This window comes from Physella acuta, unplaced genomic scaffold, assembly GCF_028476545.2.
Source record: "Physella acuta isolate Inbredline_101_S28 unplaced genomic scaffold, ASM2847654v3 ptg000440l, whole genome shotgun sequence".
Lineage (NCBI taxonomy): Eukaryota > Metazoa > Mollusca > Gastropoda > Physidae > Physella > Physella acuta.
In genome coordinates this window covers 212501-227810 of record NW_026731959.1, presented here as the reverse complement: position 1 = coordinate 227810, position 15310 = coordinate 212501, and the positions used below count along the sequence as shown (strand labels likewise).

Below are 15310 nucleotides of genomic sequence, written 5' to 3'. Positions count from 1 at the left end.
CAATTCAGTCTGTTCGAGGAACGAATTCATAAGGACTTCATTATACATCATTTAAGGCGTGGTCGAGTCGGTAAAGCTCATGGTTGCTAAACTGAAAAGTCTTGAGTTCGAACCCTCGGGCAGCGACAGCCACTCTTCTAGGAGAGACAACTCCAAAATCAAACAACTGGTTGGACAAAGGCTATGGAAGCAAATCCATCAAGAAAAGCTGCCTGAAATCGGAGTCGATGACTTCAATGGCGCATAACCAGTTGACACGCATACTAAATTGTGTTGGAGAATATCCCTTCCAACACTAAAATTAAGAACGAAGAAGAAGAAGGTATATCATTAGTCGGTATTATTGTAGCTTAGTAACTTAAAGGCTGATGACGTCCAACTTATACTTTTGCGGCTACTAACAGGCAACGCTTATCTGTTGTATGTGTTTGCCAACATTTTACTCATTGCGTGGTCGGGCGCTAGAGCCTACGATTTTTAACCTCAAACTACCGAGTTCGGATAAGAGAATATCTACGGATTCGGTCCTAGGATAGGACGACTAAAAATTGTTCGTTCTACCGTTCATCCACACGATCCAATATAAAATTTACTTAGAATCAATTTTAGGGTTATCTATCACGAAAGTATAAATTGCAAGCCAAAATCACATAAACGTTTTGTGTGTTTTAGTATTACACATCTGAAGATCTCAATGCGGATTGTAAAACAACATATCTCATAAAAAATAAGTTTCACATTCCCAAGCCGTGCATAGAACATATTCAGAAAGCTAATACTTATAAACATGTATTCTGAAAATTTATGGGTGACTGTACCGCTTTTGTCTTGAGTTTCTTTATTCATCAACTATTGACATATTCTTTATCTAGAAAATAATTATATGCGTTATGAGCTATTTTACTTATTTATAGAAATAGAAATGTAGTAATCTAATGAATCTTAATTTTTTCTTGTTTTTTATAGGTGCTTTAATATTGTGCTTTAAGATTATTTTTGGGTTTAACATTCAGTAAGATTAAATGTAATATTTTATTGTGAAAGTTTTGAAATATTTACCGCAGCGTAGATTGTGTAAGCGCTTGATATTATTGATGTTTGCCTAAAGTTATATAGCTTTACCTTTTTCGGGTTTTTACATAGTTCTCTTCTAAGAGAACAATTACTGGGGCGATTAGACACCTTGCCAAACCAGCTTAACTTCTAGGCTAACCTTCCCAGATAAATATTTTTGCACTCATGTTTTTTTTAAAAGTCGGTTAGCATTTTATTTCAACATACAAATTCTTTTGAAATTCTTTTCTATATGCTTCAGCCATTTATATGGAATAATAAAAACGAAGGCTATTTAAAAGTTATTTTTGAAGTTGTATTTGAAATGGCTCCTTCGCTATCCCACGATACATTTCTCATTCTAACCTAATCAACATTATACTGTAGATATTTTATAAATACTTTCCCGTGCTAAGCCGCGTGATATATTTTTTTTTACATTCGCGCATAATATGCAACAACTTTTTTTGTAAAATAAAAGGGTCACCTTGAAATATAATTAATTGCCTTAATGTCTAAAATTATAAATAACTATGTGTAACAAAAACATAATAGCGAACATGGCTGTCTTTAAAATAGTTTTGCAACAAAGTTTGTCCGCTATGATACAAATATTTGCTTACGTATTACTTCAAAATAAATTTATTCAAGGCAAGAAACCAGTGGAATGAGAGGTTTTAGCTGCTTTGAACACAAGTGTTTTCACAATAGGTAGTTTTTGGTCAAAGCACCTGCGGTTAAAACACATATAGTCAAATTCCTTATGACCAAAGCCCCTATGTTCAAAGCTATGTTGTGGTAAAACCTTCTATGGTCAAATCCCATCTGGTTGAATCCATTCAGGTCGAAGGTCAAATCCTCTATTTTCAAAGCACCTATAGTCAAAGCACTTTAGGTCAAAAACCATAGTGTCATATATGCTAGTACACTATTTTCATTAACTATGATTTGAATTTGCCATTTTAAAAAAAGCTTGAGCAAAATCTTTTTATAACCGCTTGCTTATTTGTTTGTGATGTATTTCACGTGTTTGTATCTCTGTTGGAATGTGGTCAAGCCTTGTTATTCATATCGGCTAATTTCTATTTATTCTATTTAGTTTAAAGATAAGTGTTGGTAAAAAATGACGCCATCTCTTTTCTTATCAAATATAACATCGAAAATGGTGGGTACCCATCAGACGTTCCATCGGTTCAGGATTCAAAATCAAGTTTTTCGGGTTAGCAGTATTAAACTCTACCATTCTACCAAACAGTACGTTAAATTACAACATAGATGTTATACATCATATAGTTATAACATATGGGAGTGGGTCATTTCGTCAACTTTCATGACGTATTAAAATGTAAAAGCACTCAGATTCGATGTAAGTCGATGTTATATTTACATGAAATTGCACTTTTTTTTTGTCAGACGAAACGTACTTAATAGCTGCACTCATGTTTTCTTTAATTTATCCACTACTCTAAAGAATTTTTTGAATAAGAAAATGGCATGAATGCCATAAATTCCCAAGTAAAAACGTTGTTGCGAAATGTCAAAAATGACACTTAGACCTCTATTATTAGACATATACTTAAATCTACAGGACGTCAATAGAAATACTAAATGAAAAAAAAATTATAGCCTATAAAAATACCGCATCTTAAAAAGATTTACTTGAATGCTTGAGAAAAAACAATTTATTTTTAGCTTCCTTTCAAATGGAGACTTTCATAAACTTAATACAACGTTTTCTTTTGCCGTCTTAGAAAATTGGTCGAACGGAAAGATGAAAATAATCGTCTACAATGTTTCAGAAAATATTACGCAATATATCGGATTGATTTTATGTTACTGTCTTTCTTCTAGTATTGTCAATTGAGAAACGATTTTAAGATTAACGAAAAAACAACATGAAATAAAACCGTATAACCCGTTCGGTTTAAGTGTGTACAATGCATTAATACATACTGTTTGAACCTAGAGTCGACTTTGTGAATTACGCGGAGCTTTGACCCCACGGGCTTTGACCAAAGCGGTTTTGACCATTGTAATTCGTCTACAGCGAGGCAGTGTTTGTTTTTTAAATAGTTTGTTCACCACGGGTTTTTCGACTAATGACTTAAGTTTATTATCTCGGGCAGATGAGGCTCGTTATCTGGGGACAGCCACTCTTCTAGGAGAGACAACTCCAAATTCAAACAACTGCTGCCTTGTAGTTTGTTCTTGGTTGGACAAAGACTATGAGGATAGATCCAAAAATAAAAGCAAGCTGAAATGAGAGTCAATGGCCTCAATGATGCATAACCAGTGGACACGTATACTTAAATGTGTTGGAAGCGTGGTCGAATCGGCAAAGCCCATTGATGTTAAAAGTTGAAAAAGTCTCGAGTTCATTATGCTCGATCCATTCCAACACTAAAAATTAAGAACGAAGAAGACGAATAAGTTTATTATTCTTTACGATTTATTTAAATCAAACTATTTTGCTGTTTCTTAACATACAGCATTTATTGTAAATCACTAATACTGTTCTATATTTTAAAATGCTTGCATATAATAATTGTAAGATAGAAGACCTTGAAGTTAAGCTATACGATCTTTCAAAAAGTTTTTTTTTTTTCGAGGAATTTTTAAAAGTTTAATTTGATTTGTGTTGAGCAGTAAATCTAAGAAGTTATTTGAACTAGTAAATTGCTTTAATTACATTTTGAGCTATTGTCGCGTCATTAAAGATATCAGAAGTTTAAACCCAAAATATAATGAAAATAATGTTAGTACAGAAACATTTTAAGCTTTAATTTTCTGTTTAAAGTAAACATATTTCTTTATGCATCACTTTCTCTCCCCTATTTCGCTCACAAAGCATGTCAAAACCTTACATAACATATATATATATATATATATATATATATATATATATATATATATATATATATATATATATATATATATGTGTGTGTGTGTGTGGTGAGATAACAAATTATCTCAGACAAAATATTCCACGGAAAAAATATCTCAAGACAATGATCGCAAGGACAAATGATCTCACGGACAAAAGATATCATGACAAAATATATCAATAAACAGTATATCACCGACACCTGATCCCAAACAAAATATCTCAGACAGTGAACCACACACACACAAATACACAGACATATATATATATATATATATATATATATATATATATATATATATATATATATATATATATATATATATATATATATATATAATAGTCATGCATAATGCAATTTTATGAAATCATCGAAAACATTCATTTACTCGGATGATTGCATAAACTGTTGAATCCAGTTAAAGTTAATTTTAGATTAGTTTTAAAATAAATGTGTTTAGTGCAGAGCTACGGTATTGCAAATAATGATGAGACGGGATTTTACTTAATTTCCATGTTATAAAAAAATATATATTTAATATGTAAGCCTATACATCACGTGCCTTGCTTTGTTGCGCAAGTGTTTATTTTAACACTTATGGCACTGTGCCTAAGATCCTGGTACGAAACATATATAAAGACGTCTGGCTCGATGTCCATCAACAGTTCTGTCGACAAATCAAGTTGCGACTTCTTAGTCAGTTGTCAAGCTATAGGGCTTGTAAGTAGGTCACAACTTCACGTTCTCTTACTTGCCAGCAAGTAGATTTCGAGACCGTAGACTTACAAGCCCTATTGTGTTAACAATTATTCTTTCTTTTTTAAAAATTGTATATTATCCGATCTACAGCTAATTTCGTAAATTATTTAATAATTGTATTATATTGTTTTAAACAAACAGTTAACAACTATTTTTATTTTTTTGTTTAGTATATTTCTGCAATTTTCTGAAGCTCAACACTGTTGTACGAAAACTAAAATGAAGACTTCTTTCACTTGTACCGTTTTCTTTGGTGAGTTATTGATTTTCATTATTTACATAATTAACATCCTGTGTAATATTAGAGTTTAATAGTAGAAGTTGTACATACTATACGCCGAATCATGTACCTAAAATATTATATTTTTATCTTATTTTGAGTTATTTAGCAAGCATACAACATATTACATTGGTGTAAATTAAAATTTTCAATCAAATATTTACTACTAACAAATGCATCAATCTATCTTCCCAGCCATAGTGGCCTTAGCTTGTAGTGTACAAGCTCAACAACTTTCTGCAGAAGGTATGTCTCTCTGAAGCCATCTTTTTACCAGTAATCATAAAAATATTTAATATTCCTCAACAAATACAAGTAATAAATTAACAAAAAAAATACTTTTTTTTTACTGAGAACACGAAACATTTGTATCGCTAACATTTAGCCTCAATATTTTCTAGGTGAATGCAGTCTTACTGCCTGCATCAATCCTTTTCAAGGAACGGTAAGCGGCGTTGTCTGCAGGTAAGTGTTAGTTTCTCATATGAATTTAGCTTGAAGCTGAGAGGCCAGGTATGAAACTATAGTTACAAAATTTAGGTTTCTATAATATATATACACACACACATATATATATATATATATATATATATATATATATATATATATATATATATATATATATATGCATTTTTGTTTTTAAGCGTGTCTAAGAAGTATATCAATTGCCTGAAGGAAAAGGTTTTAAACAACGATGCCTGTGGCTGGGCTAAGAAACTTGCAGGAAAGGGTATGATAAAGGCAGCCGAAATTGCTATGAAAGCAGCAAACTGCAAAAGTAAGATACAATTTATCGTACTTATATATTTTTAATGTAAGTTATGAGGGTAAATTGCATAAAAAACGTTTTAATAACACGCTTTTATGTAATAATGCACTTTATTAACCTTTGAATGCATTAGTAATTTTTAGGAAGCGGCCCTCGATTTTCTTTATAGTTATTTTAATAGTAGAGTATCATTATATATTTAAAAGAAAATCATTTTTTTTTTATTTTTTAGTTTATTAATAAACCAAACCTTATTACGAAAACCATTTTTATGCATTTTTGTCAGTACTTTAAATAATTATTTTTTTTTTACAAAAGAGTTGCACGAATAAAAACAATTTCGCACCGAATTAACATGACAGTGCTAAAAGTAGTATTGAGACAGTATACAAATTTAAGAAAATTTCAATTAATTCATAACAAATTCATTAATTATCTATTTGATAGCAGATTGCATCGTCTTTAAATATTGAAACGCATGCCAACTTTAGAACTAATCTGTCAGAATTTCCCGAAATTTCACTCGCCTGTTTCGATGTGTTACGACTGCCGATATACAGAGAAAGCAAGTTAAATAAAAGCTAATATTAAGTTTTGTACCGTGATAACTGCATTTAGAATATATGTCAACTATTTTTTACTTGTTTGTAGCCGACTTAACTGCAGTTGCCAGTTGTGATATCAATGTATGTACGTATCCACAAAGTAATTCGTCGTCTTTCTGCCAGTAAGTTATTCTATATTAAATTTTATTTAAAAAAAATATTTGAAGGAAGTAAATAGAATTTAAAGAATGTTCTTTTCACTATTTGTTGGATCTGAACATATCTATCAATGTAAAACAAACAATTTCTTTAATTTAGAAAATCTATAACAATCCATAAAAGAAATGTAACTGGTAAAATGCACAGTTGGCTAGTTTAAAAAAATGTAATGGGTTTAAATGTCTATTTTGTAAATCGGTGTTTTATTTTGTATCGTGTATTGCCTTTTTAAACATTTATATAATCACTTTCGTTGATTGGGAAAATCTAATTTTGACATATTATTGTACCGCAGGCAGGCTAGGGAGTATGGAAGTTGTATCCAAGAAAACGTTTTTGATGTCGAACACTGCCACCATGAGCAAAAAGAAGCTGGACACTACTTGACAGTTGCCTTATCAACAGATATAGCTGAACACAAATGCGCAGGTATATACAACTCAATGTGGCCTCAGTTTTTTTTAATGTGATTAATTTATTTCTAATTCAATTATGGCATTTTGAAATAAATTACGCAAATTGTGCTTGATTTTTTATCTTATACCTAGTTAAATTGATTTAATTTGTTTCAAATTCTGCAGATATTTTGCAGTCCACTCCAATGCTTGGTGACAGTTACTTGATGTGTATGGCGAGATGTGTTTTTTAAAGCAACTGCAAAAAATGTGCTTAAATGGGTCTTAGATTAAAATTATCTACATACACTTGTTAAGTAACATTTTTAAAATTGATCACATTTTTTATTCATTAGCGAAATTCATTATTACTCGCATAATGGTAACTGTTTAGTAAAAAGAAGTGAAGAATTTAGTAAACAAAAAGAAGTGAAGAGTTTATTTAAAAAAAAGAAAAGAAGAATTTAGTAAAAAAAAAAAGAAGTGATTTTTTAGGAGAAAAACGAAATTGCATTTAGCTGCAAACATTACAAATTAATTTATATCAAAAGAAAAATGTGTACAATTACTTATTTTTTGCAGATAAAAATAACCTTAATCTTATAATTATTTTCATTAATATGTAACCGGAGTATATTAAAGTATGTATACATGTATCTCAATTTGTTTGTATCGTACATGCAAAACACTGACTAATTTTTCTATTTATTAGTAAGTGTTGATTTTATAAAAGTGTTACTATTTTCATCTTAGTAACGGTGTCTGAAAAATTTAGAATATTAACATACAATTTCATTATTGTTAAGCCTCATCTTGTGCATACTGCATCTGCTGCTAAAATTTAAAAAAAAAACCCTCATGTTCGTTTGTTTAAAAAGCAATGTAATCTATTGTACCAGTTAGTTTCTACAATTAAAAAAATATATCTACGCAATTTGTTTTTTAAGTGTATATATTTTATGGTAATGTACAACACTAAACTAAACATAGAGAACACACTAAACAACATGACACATCACAACACTACAACACAGCGCAGTGCAGCACAGCACAGCACACTAAACTCACTACACTACACTACACTACACTACACTACACTACACTACACTACACTACACTACACTACACTACACTACACTACACTACACTACACTACACTACACTACACTACACTACACTACACTACACTACACTACACTACACTACACTACACTACACTACACTACACTACACTACACTACACTACACTACACTACACTACACTACACTACACTACACTACACTACACTACACTACACTACACTACACTACACTACACTACACTACACTACACTACACTACACTACACTACACTACACTACACTACACTACACTACACTACACTACACTACACTACACTACACTACACTACACTACACTACACTACACTACACTACACTACACTACACTACACTACACTACACTACACTACACTACACTACACTACACTACACTACACTACACTACACTACACTACACTACACTACACTACACTACACTACACTACACTACACTACACTACACTACACTACACTACACTACACTACACTACACTACACTACACTACACTACACTACACTACACTACACTACACTACACTACACTACACTACACTACACTACACTACACTACACTACACTACACTACACTACACTACACTACACTACACTACACTACACTACACTACACTACACTACACTACACTACACTACACTACACTACACTACACTACACTACACTACACTACACTACACTACACTACACTACACTACACTACACTACACTACACTACACTACACTACACTACACTACACTACACTACACTACACTACACTACACTACACTACACTACACTACACTACACTACACTACAATTACATTACGTTGCAGCCTGTAATCATACCGTTATACCACGCAACAACATGCTACAAACCGCTAAATCTTCAAACACTTAGCTGCACCACACTACATAACGCTAACCAACCCCGTTAAAACACAAAGCTGTAAAACACTACACCCCCATCGACCAACGCTACTCCCTGCTACACCATGCTAAACCATGCTAAACAGAGCTGAATAAGGTTTATGCCATTGTCTCCACGCCATACCTCGCTACAAGCTGCTATATAAAATAACACAACACTATACCATACTAAACCCCGATAAATTACGCCTTACATCACCCTTATCACCCAACACCACGCTACAACAAGTCTATCTATTTAACAATAACTCATCTTACGGAAACTACGACTCTGTATTGTGATATAATACTATGCCATGCCATGCAAAGCCATGCAATGCAATGCAATGCAATGCAATGCAATGCAATGCAATACAATACAATACAATACAATACAATACAATACAGTACAATACAATACAATACAATACAATACAATACAATACAATACAATACAATACAATACAATACAATACAATACAATACAATACAATACAATACAATACAATACAATACAATACAATACAATACAATACAATACAATACAATACAATACAATACAATACAATACAATACAATACAATACAATACAATACAATACAATACAATACAATACAATACAATACAATACAATACAATACAATACAATACAATACAATACAATACAATACAATACAATACAATACAATACAATACAATACAATACAATACAATACAATACAATACAATACAATACAATACAATACAATACAATACAATACAATACAATACAATACAATACAATACAATACAATACAATACAATACAATACAATACAATACAATACAATACAATACAATACAATACAATACAATACAATACAATACAATACAATACAATACAATACAATACAATACAATACAATACAATACAATACAATACAATACAATACAATACAATACAATACAATACAATACAATACAATACAATACAATACAATACAATACAATACAATACAATACAATACAATACAATACAATACAATACAATACAATACAATACAATACAATACAATACAATACAATACAATACAATACAATACAATACAATACAATACAATACAATACAATACAATACAATACAATACAATACAATACAATACAATACAATACAATACAATACAATACAATACAATACAATACAATACAATACAATACAATACAATACAATACAATACAATACAATACAATACAATACAATACAATACAATACAATACAATACAATACAATACAATACAATACAATACAATACAATACAATACAATACAATACAATACAATACAATACAATACAATACAATACAATACAATACAATACAATACAATACAATACAATACAATACTACCAATGTTACTGTTAAGATTTTCCTTACGGCTAGGCGTAGGCTTTGTTTTTGGATTTGGATGAAGGGTAGTGTTATGGTTAGATATAGTGAATGGGAAACTGGGTAACTGTTAGATATAGGTAATGGGTAAGGGTTTGTTATATGTTTATTTTTAGGATAAGGATTGATTGGGTTTGGGGTATTGGATCGTGTTTGGGATATTAATTTTTAATCTTCGTTATCTGGAAATAGAGTTATTCCATAAGTGTAGGATTATTTTAAAAATATGTACACAATAACACCATTGAATAAAAAAATCAAATATCACGTGCCTTGGAATGTTGCGCAACTGTCATTTTAAGAAAACATTTGCAATGTTGCTTAAGATCCTGGTACGAAACATATAAAAGGAAGTCTGGATCGAACGTCGCGCAACTGCTAATTCTGCAAGTGAAGCTGCGTTTTTAGCAAAGTAAGCTAGTAATTTTAAAATCTTGTTTTGATACTTTATATTTCTTTATATTTAACCTTATCGACAGACACACACATTCTATGTTAATAAGTTGTATACAATTATTGCATTGTTATTTTCAAATAACATATTTTAGTTCTACTGCTGAGGCGTCTCAATACTCTTCTGAACCAAAAATGACATCATTTAACTGCATTGTTATTCTTGGTGAGTTTTTCCTACACTAAATAAATACATTAATAAATTTCACGTTTTAAAATTAAAATCTGTTAAATGTTCTAAGTCAACTTTATCTAGTGTGAGATACCTATCTGTTAAAAAAATATCTAACCATTGTGTGAAATCAACATTTTACCCGCCAACATTTAAAAACCTAACAAATATCGTCTTCTATAACCATAGCTATTGTAGCGTTCATCGGACTTCAACGTTCGCAAGCTGAAGGTAACTGCTTAATATAATTGTACCTTAAAATTAATTTAAAATATCCAGAATTATGAGAAAAGAACATTTTAAAAAGAAAATCGACCGTTTATTACATTTATATTATATATATATTGTTGGTTTTGTAATGGAGAATTTTTTTAGAAACGTGGTAGATATCCTTTGTCGTTTTAATTTGTTTTCCGACATAAAAATCAAATTTCCCCATTTTTATAAATTGTTTGTCTTCTCCAGGAGAATGCAGCCTTACTGCTTGTTTAAGTCCTTTTCAAGGCACAATTAGCGGCGTCGTTTGCAGGTATGAATATTCATCCAAAATCTTAAAATCAATTTAGTACCATAACACCGAGCGTTATTGTATTAAGGTCATTTTATATATGCTATTATATATATATATATATATACATATATATATATATATATATATATATATATATATATATATATATATATATATATATATATATATATATATATATATATATATATATATAGGCATAAATTTATAATGATTATTTTTAATAAATGTTAAATAGCTTGGCGAAAAAATACGTCAGCTGCTTGAATGAAAAAGTTTTAAATAACGACGCTTGTGGCTGGGCTAAGAAACTTGCAGGAAAGGGTATGATTAAAGCTGCAGAACTAGGAATGCGGACAGCTGGCTGCAAACGTAAGCTATAACACGTGTTACATTTTATTTACATGTGCTTAATTAATCATGTGTTGTAATTTGTTTTACTGTTTTGCAGCCGATTTAACGGCAGTAGCCCGTTGTGATGTTAACGTGTGCGCTTATCCACAAGCTAACTCGTCCTCTTTCTGCCAGTAAGTACATACAAATCCATATATAATCGTTTCTGACACAGAAAATAAAATGCGTTTACAATACAGTGTCAATATTTGCAATTAACAGATATATGGATTTCTATTTTGTATTATTTTTTATCAATTATTATAACACTTTATAACACATTTTGAAGATTTAAAGAACATGAATTAAGCAACTTGTCATTTTATTTAACGTTAAACCAGCAAGTCGATTTCGATGTTTCATGCGTATATTGTTACGGTACATTTGTTACTTTTAACGAAACAAATCCATACTTTGTATTATATTGTAGACAAGCCAAGGAGTATGGAAGTTGTATACAAGAAAACGTCTTTGATGTAGAGCATTGCCATCAAGAACAGAAGGAAGCTGGGCACTATATGACCGTTGCTTTGTCAACAGATATTGCCCACCATAAATGCAGAGGTACGTTATAATAGATACTATAATAGTTATCCAGGGTACATTTTACTCAGTTTAAATAGCGTGAGTATAGAATACGTTTAAATATGTTTCTGAATCTCTATAGTTTTGACAGATTGCTCATATATGTTTATTATTTTTACAATAATTTACCTTGAAAAAAAAACATATTGTTTCTTCAATTAATATTTTTGTTCACCAGATGTTCTTCAAGCTAATCCCATGCTAGGAGACAGCTACCTAATGTGCATGGCCAATTGTATTATTCCATAGAACTTACCCAATTTATAATTGATTGACAGAGTAGTTTAGTTTTTTTCTCATATGCATATTATATATATATATATATATATATATATATATATATATATATATATATATATATATATATATATATATATATATATAAGTTTTTAATTTACTCGAATTAACACACTATTAATCTAGAGTTTAAACATACGTATACAATAATCCCCTTTTTTTTGCAAATTTAATATTGATTTTAATTTTAAAATAAAGTTTTAAAATGATGGTAAAAAAGTGGGTCTTTCAAAAATGACGTCGCATGACGTCGCACTTAAAGATGTATGTGTATGCGCCCGGGGTGGAGGATAGGAGTGTTGTGACAATGTATGACAATAAGGAGGGGGAGACACGGAGTGTTTGACGACACACCTTTACACATTAAAAAGTAATATTATAATAATGAATCATTATTTTGGGTTTATATGAGAGAAAAAAAAATATTCAATGCTCACACAGATAAGAATTTTTTTAAAGAAAGTAATCGCTGAATAAATAAAGGAGTGAAAGTTTAAAGGGCCAGTTAGATGTGGTGTGACGTCAGTTTAGACGATGTGTTTATGATGTCGAAGCTGAGACAAGTAAAAATAGTTATAAAACGAGTGTCGTCGTTACTGAGGATCCCAAAAAAATTGCGCCATAACGCTGCACTAAAAGAATATGTTTAGTAACAGTAAAGATAGATGCTTTAGATGCATTTTTAAAAATCAACACAAGGCAGCCATTTTATTATATATTTTTTCTATTAGCTGGAATGTTATATTATGTTATTCAGTCTGTGCCTTTACATTTAAAAGAAAGTGTTTTCCTAAAACTGTTTCAAACTGTTTTTCAAATGTGTTATTTTAAAGAAATAAAACTTTTTTTTTTGCTAGTAGAAAAATGTTCTATATTTGTAACTCACAAATCTGTTTTAGTTTTAATTATTGCTTGTTATTGTAATATGTTAAAATGTATCAATAATTTTATACTTTAACTTTTCATAAAAATGTAATTAATTATTGTAGACATTTGTAATCTCAGAATAAAACATTTAATAAAATGTATTTTATGTTGACTATGCAAATCTAAGATTTAATAACCGAATGCAAGGTAAATGTAAAAGTAAAATATAATTTTAAAGGATTTAAAAGCAAGTATTACCGTTACATAGAGGATGCAAAACAAATGTACCTATACGATTTTGAGACATAAAAAAGTCATATATATGACATTCATGAGCAGAACATTCAACACAACAGAGAACGAAACAATTAGAACATAAACATTTATAGAAACAAAAACATCAGTAAATTCAAAAAGGTTTTAAGAAAACACTATAAATAAACCGGGAGTGATCTCCCCTAAACTTACTCGAACTAAACTTACTCGAATATTCTTATATGAAACTATAAGGAATGGCAACTCGGGATACAGACATGACTTTTAATCCATTTTAAATACTTAAACTTTTAAAAATAGAATAAAATCTCGTAGAAAAAAAATTGCATACCAAGTGAACGTCATATAAAATGTGCAAAATAGTGCGGATTATTATTAGTACTTTATAAATTCACATGCGTTTTTTGAGAAATCGGAAATAGCGAAAATTATTACTTCCGGTCAACGGAAAATACTTAAAATTTGATAAAAGGCAGATAATTAGATCTTTTACTTACATGTGAAATTTCATTTATCCATCTGAAATAGTACTCAAGTAATAGGCTTTTGAAAATTCAAAGTAGAAAAAGTTCCACTTCCGGTTATCGAAAATCGCCCAAAAGTTGATACGGATCTACGATTTTGATATAATTTGAAATTTCATCAACCTAGCTGTAACGGTACTCAAGTTATCGTGTTTACACACGCACACACACACACATAGACATACGGACAGAATTGGGTAATCCAGTTTTTCCGACTCCATTACGCATAAAACGCCAAAATTTTGATATATCTGGATTTATAATTTTTCCCCGATTAAAATAAGTCCTCTACATCCCGGATGTGATGAAGGACTGAGGAATAAAACGGTGAAAACTGTCCAAATTTAATGTGATTTTTGTGCACGATTACAAGACTTTCTCTATACTTCGTATATACGAGAAAGTAAAAAGTTTTAAAGTAAAAATAAAAAAAGAAAACATACATGTGCAGAACAGAAGAGATTAGCTGTCAGCCTTCAGAGAAGCATGTTCAATGTAGTTCAACTCCGTGCAGCTCGATTCTGTTCCGCTCTGCGCTCCCCACTCTTGTTCTATTCTGTCCTGTCCTGTCCTGTCCTGTCCTGTCTAGTCATGTCCTGTCCAGTCCTGTCCTGTCCTGTCTAGTCCTGTCCTGTCCTGTCCTGTCCTGTCCTGTCCTGTCCTGTCCAGTCCAGTCCAGTCCAGTCCTGTCCTGTCCAGTCCAGTCCAGTCCAGTCCAGTCCAGTCCAGTCCAGTCCTGTTCTGTTCTGTTCTGTTCTGTTCTGTTCTGTTCTGTTCTGTTCTGTTCTGTTCTGTTCTGTTCTGTTCTGTTCTGTTCTGTTCTGTTCTGTTCTGTTCTGTTCTGTTCTGTTCTGTTCTGTTCTGTTCTGTTCTGTTCTGTTCTG

The 15310-nt window shown here is 30.8% G+C and overlaps 2 protein-coding genes across 2 annotated transcripts; both read left to right on the top strand.

Moving 5' to 3' along the window:
* The first annotated feature begins 4604 nt into the window (after positions 1-4604).
* Positions 4605-7358, top strand: LOC131943078 (uncharacterized). Its single transcript, XM_059303088.1, has 8 exons — positions 4605-4662; positions 4868-4950; positions 5173-5223; positions 5379-5442; positions 5622-5755; positions 6398-6473; positions 6806-6939; positions 7092-7358. Exons 2-8 carry the CDS (start codon positions 4917-4919, stop codon positions 7157-7159), a joined length of 561 nt encoding a protein of 186 aa, XP_059159071.1. The 5' UTR covers positions 4605-4662; positions 4868-4916; the 3' UTR covers positions 7160-7358.
* Positions 7359-10918: 3560 nt separating this feature from the next.
* On the top strand, positions 10919-12767 carry LOC131943067 (uncharacterized). The gene is made up of 6 exons (XM_059303077.1): positions 10919-10949; positions 11421-11484; positions 11723-11856; positions 11936-12011; positions 12308-12441; positions 12641-12767. Exons 1-6 carry the CDS (start codon positions 10919-10921, stop codon positions 12709-12711), a joined length of 510 nt encoding a protein of 169 aa, XP_059159060.1. The 3' UTR covers positions 12712-12767.
* Positions 12768-15310: the final 2543 nt, after the last annotated feature.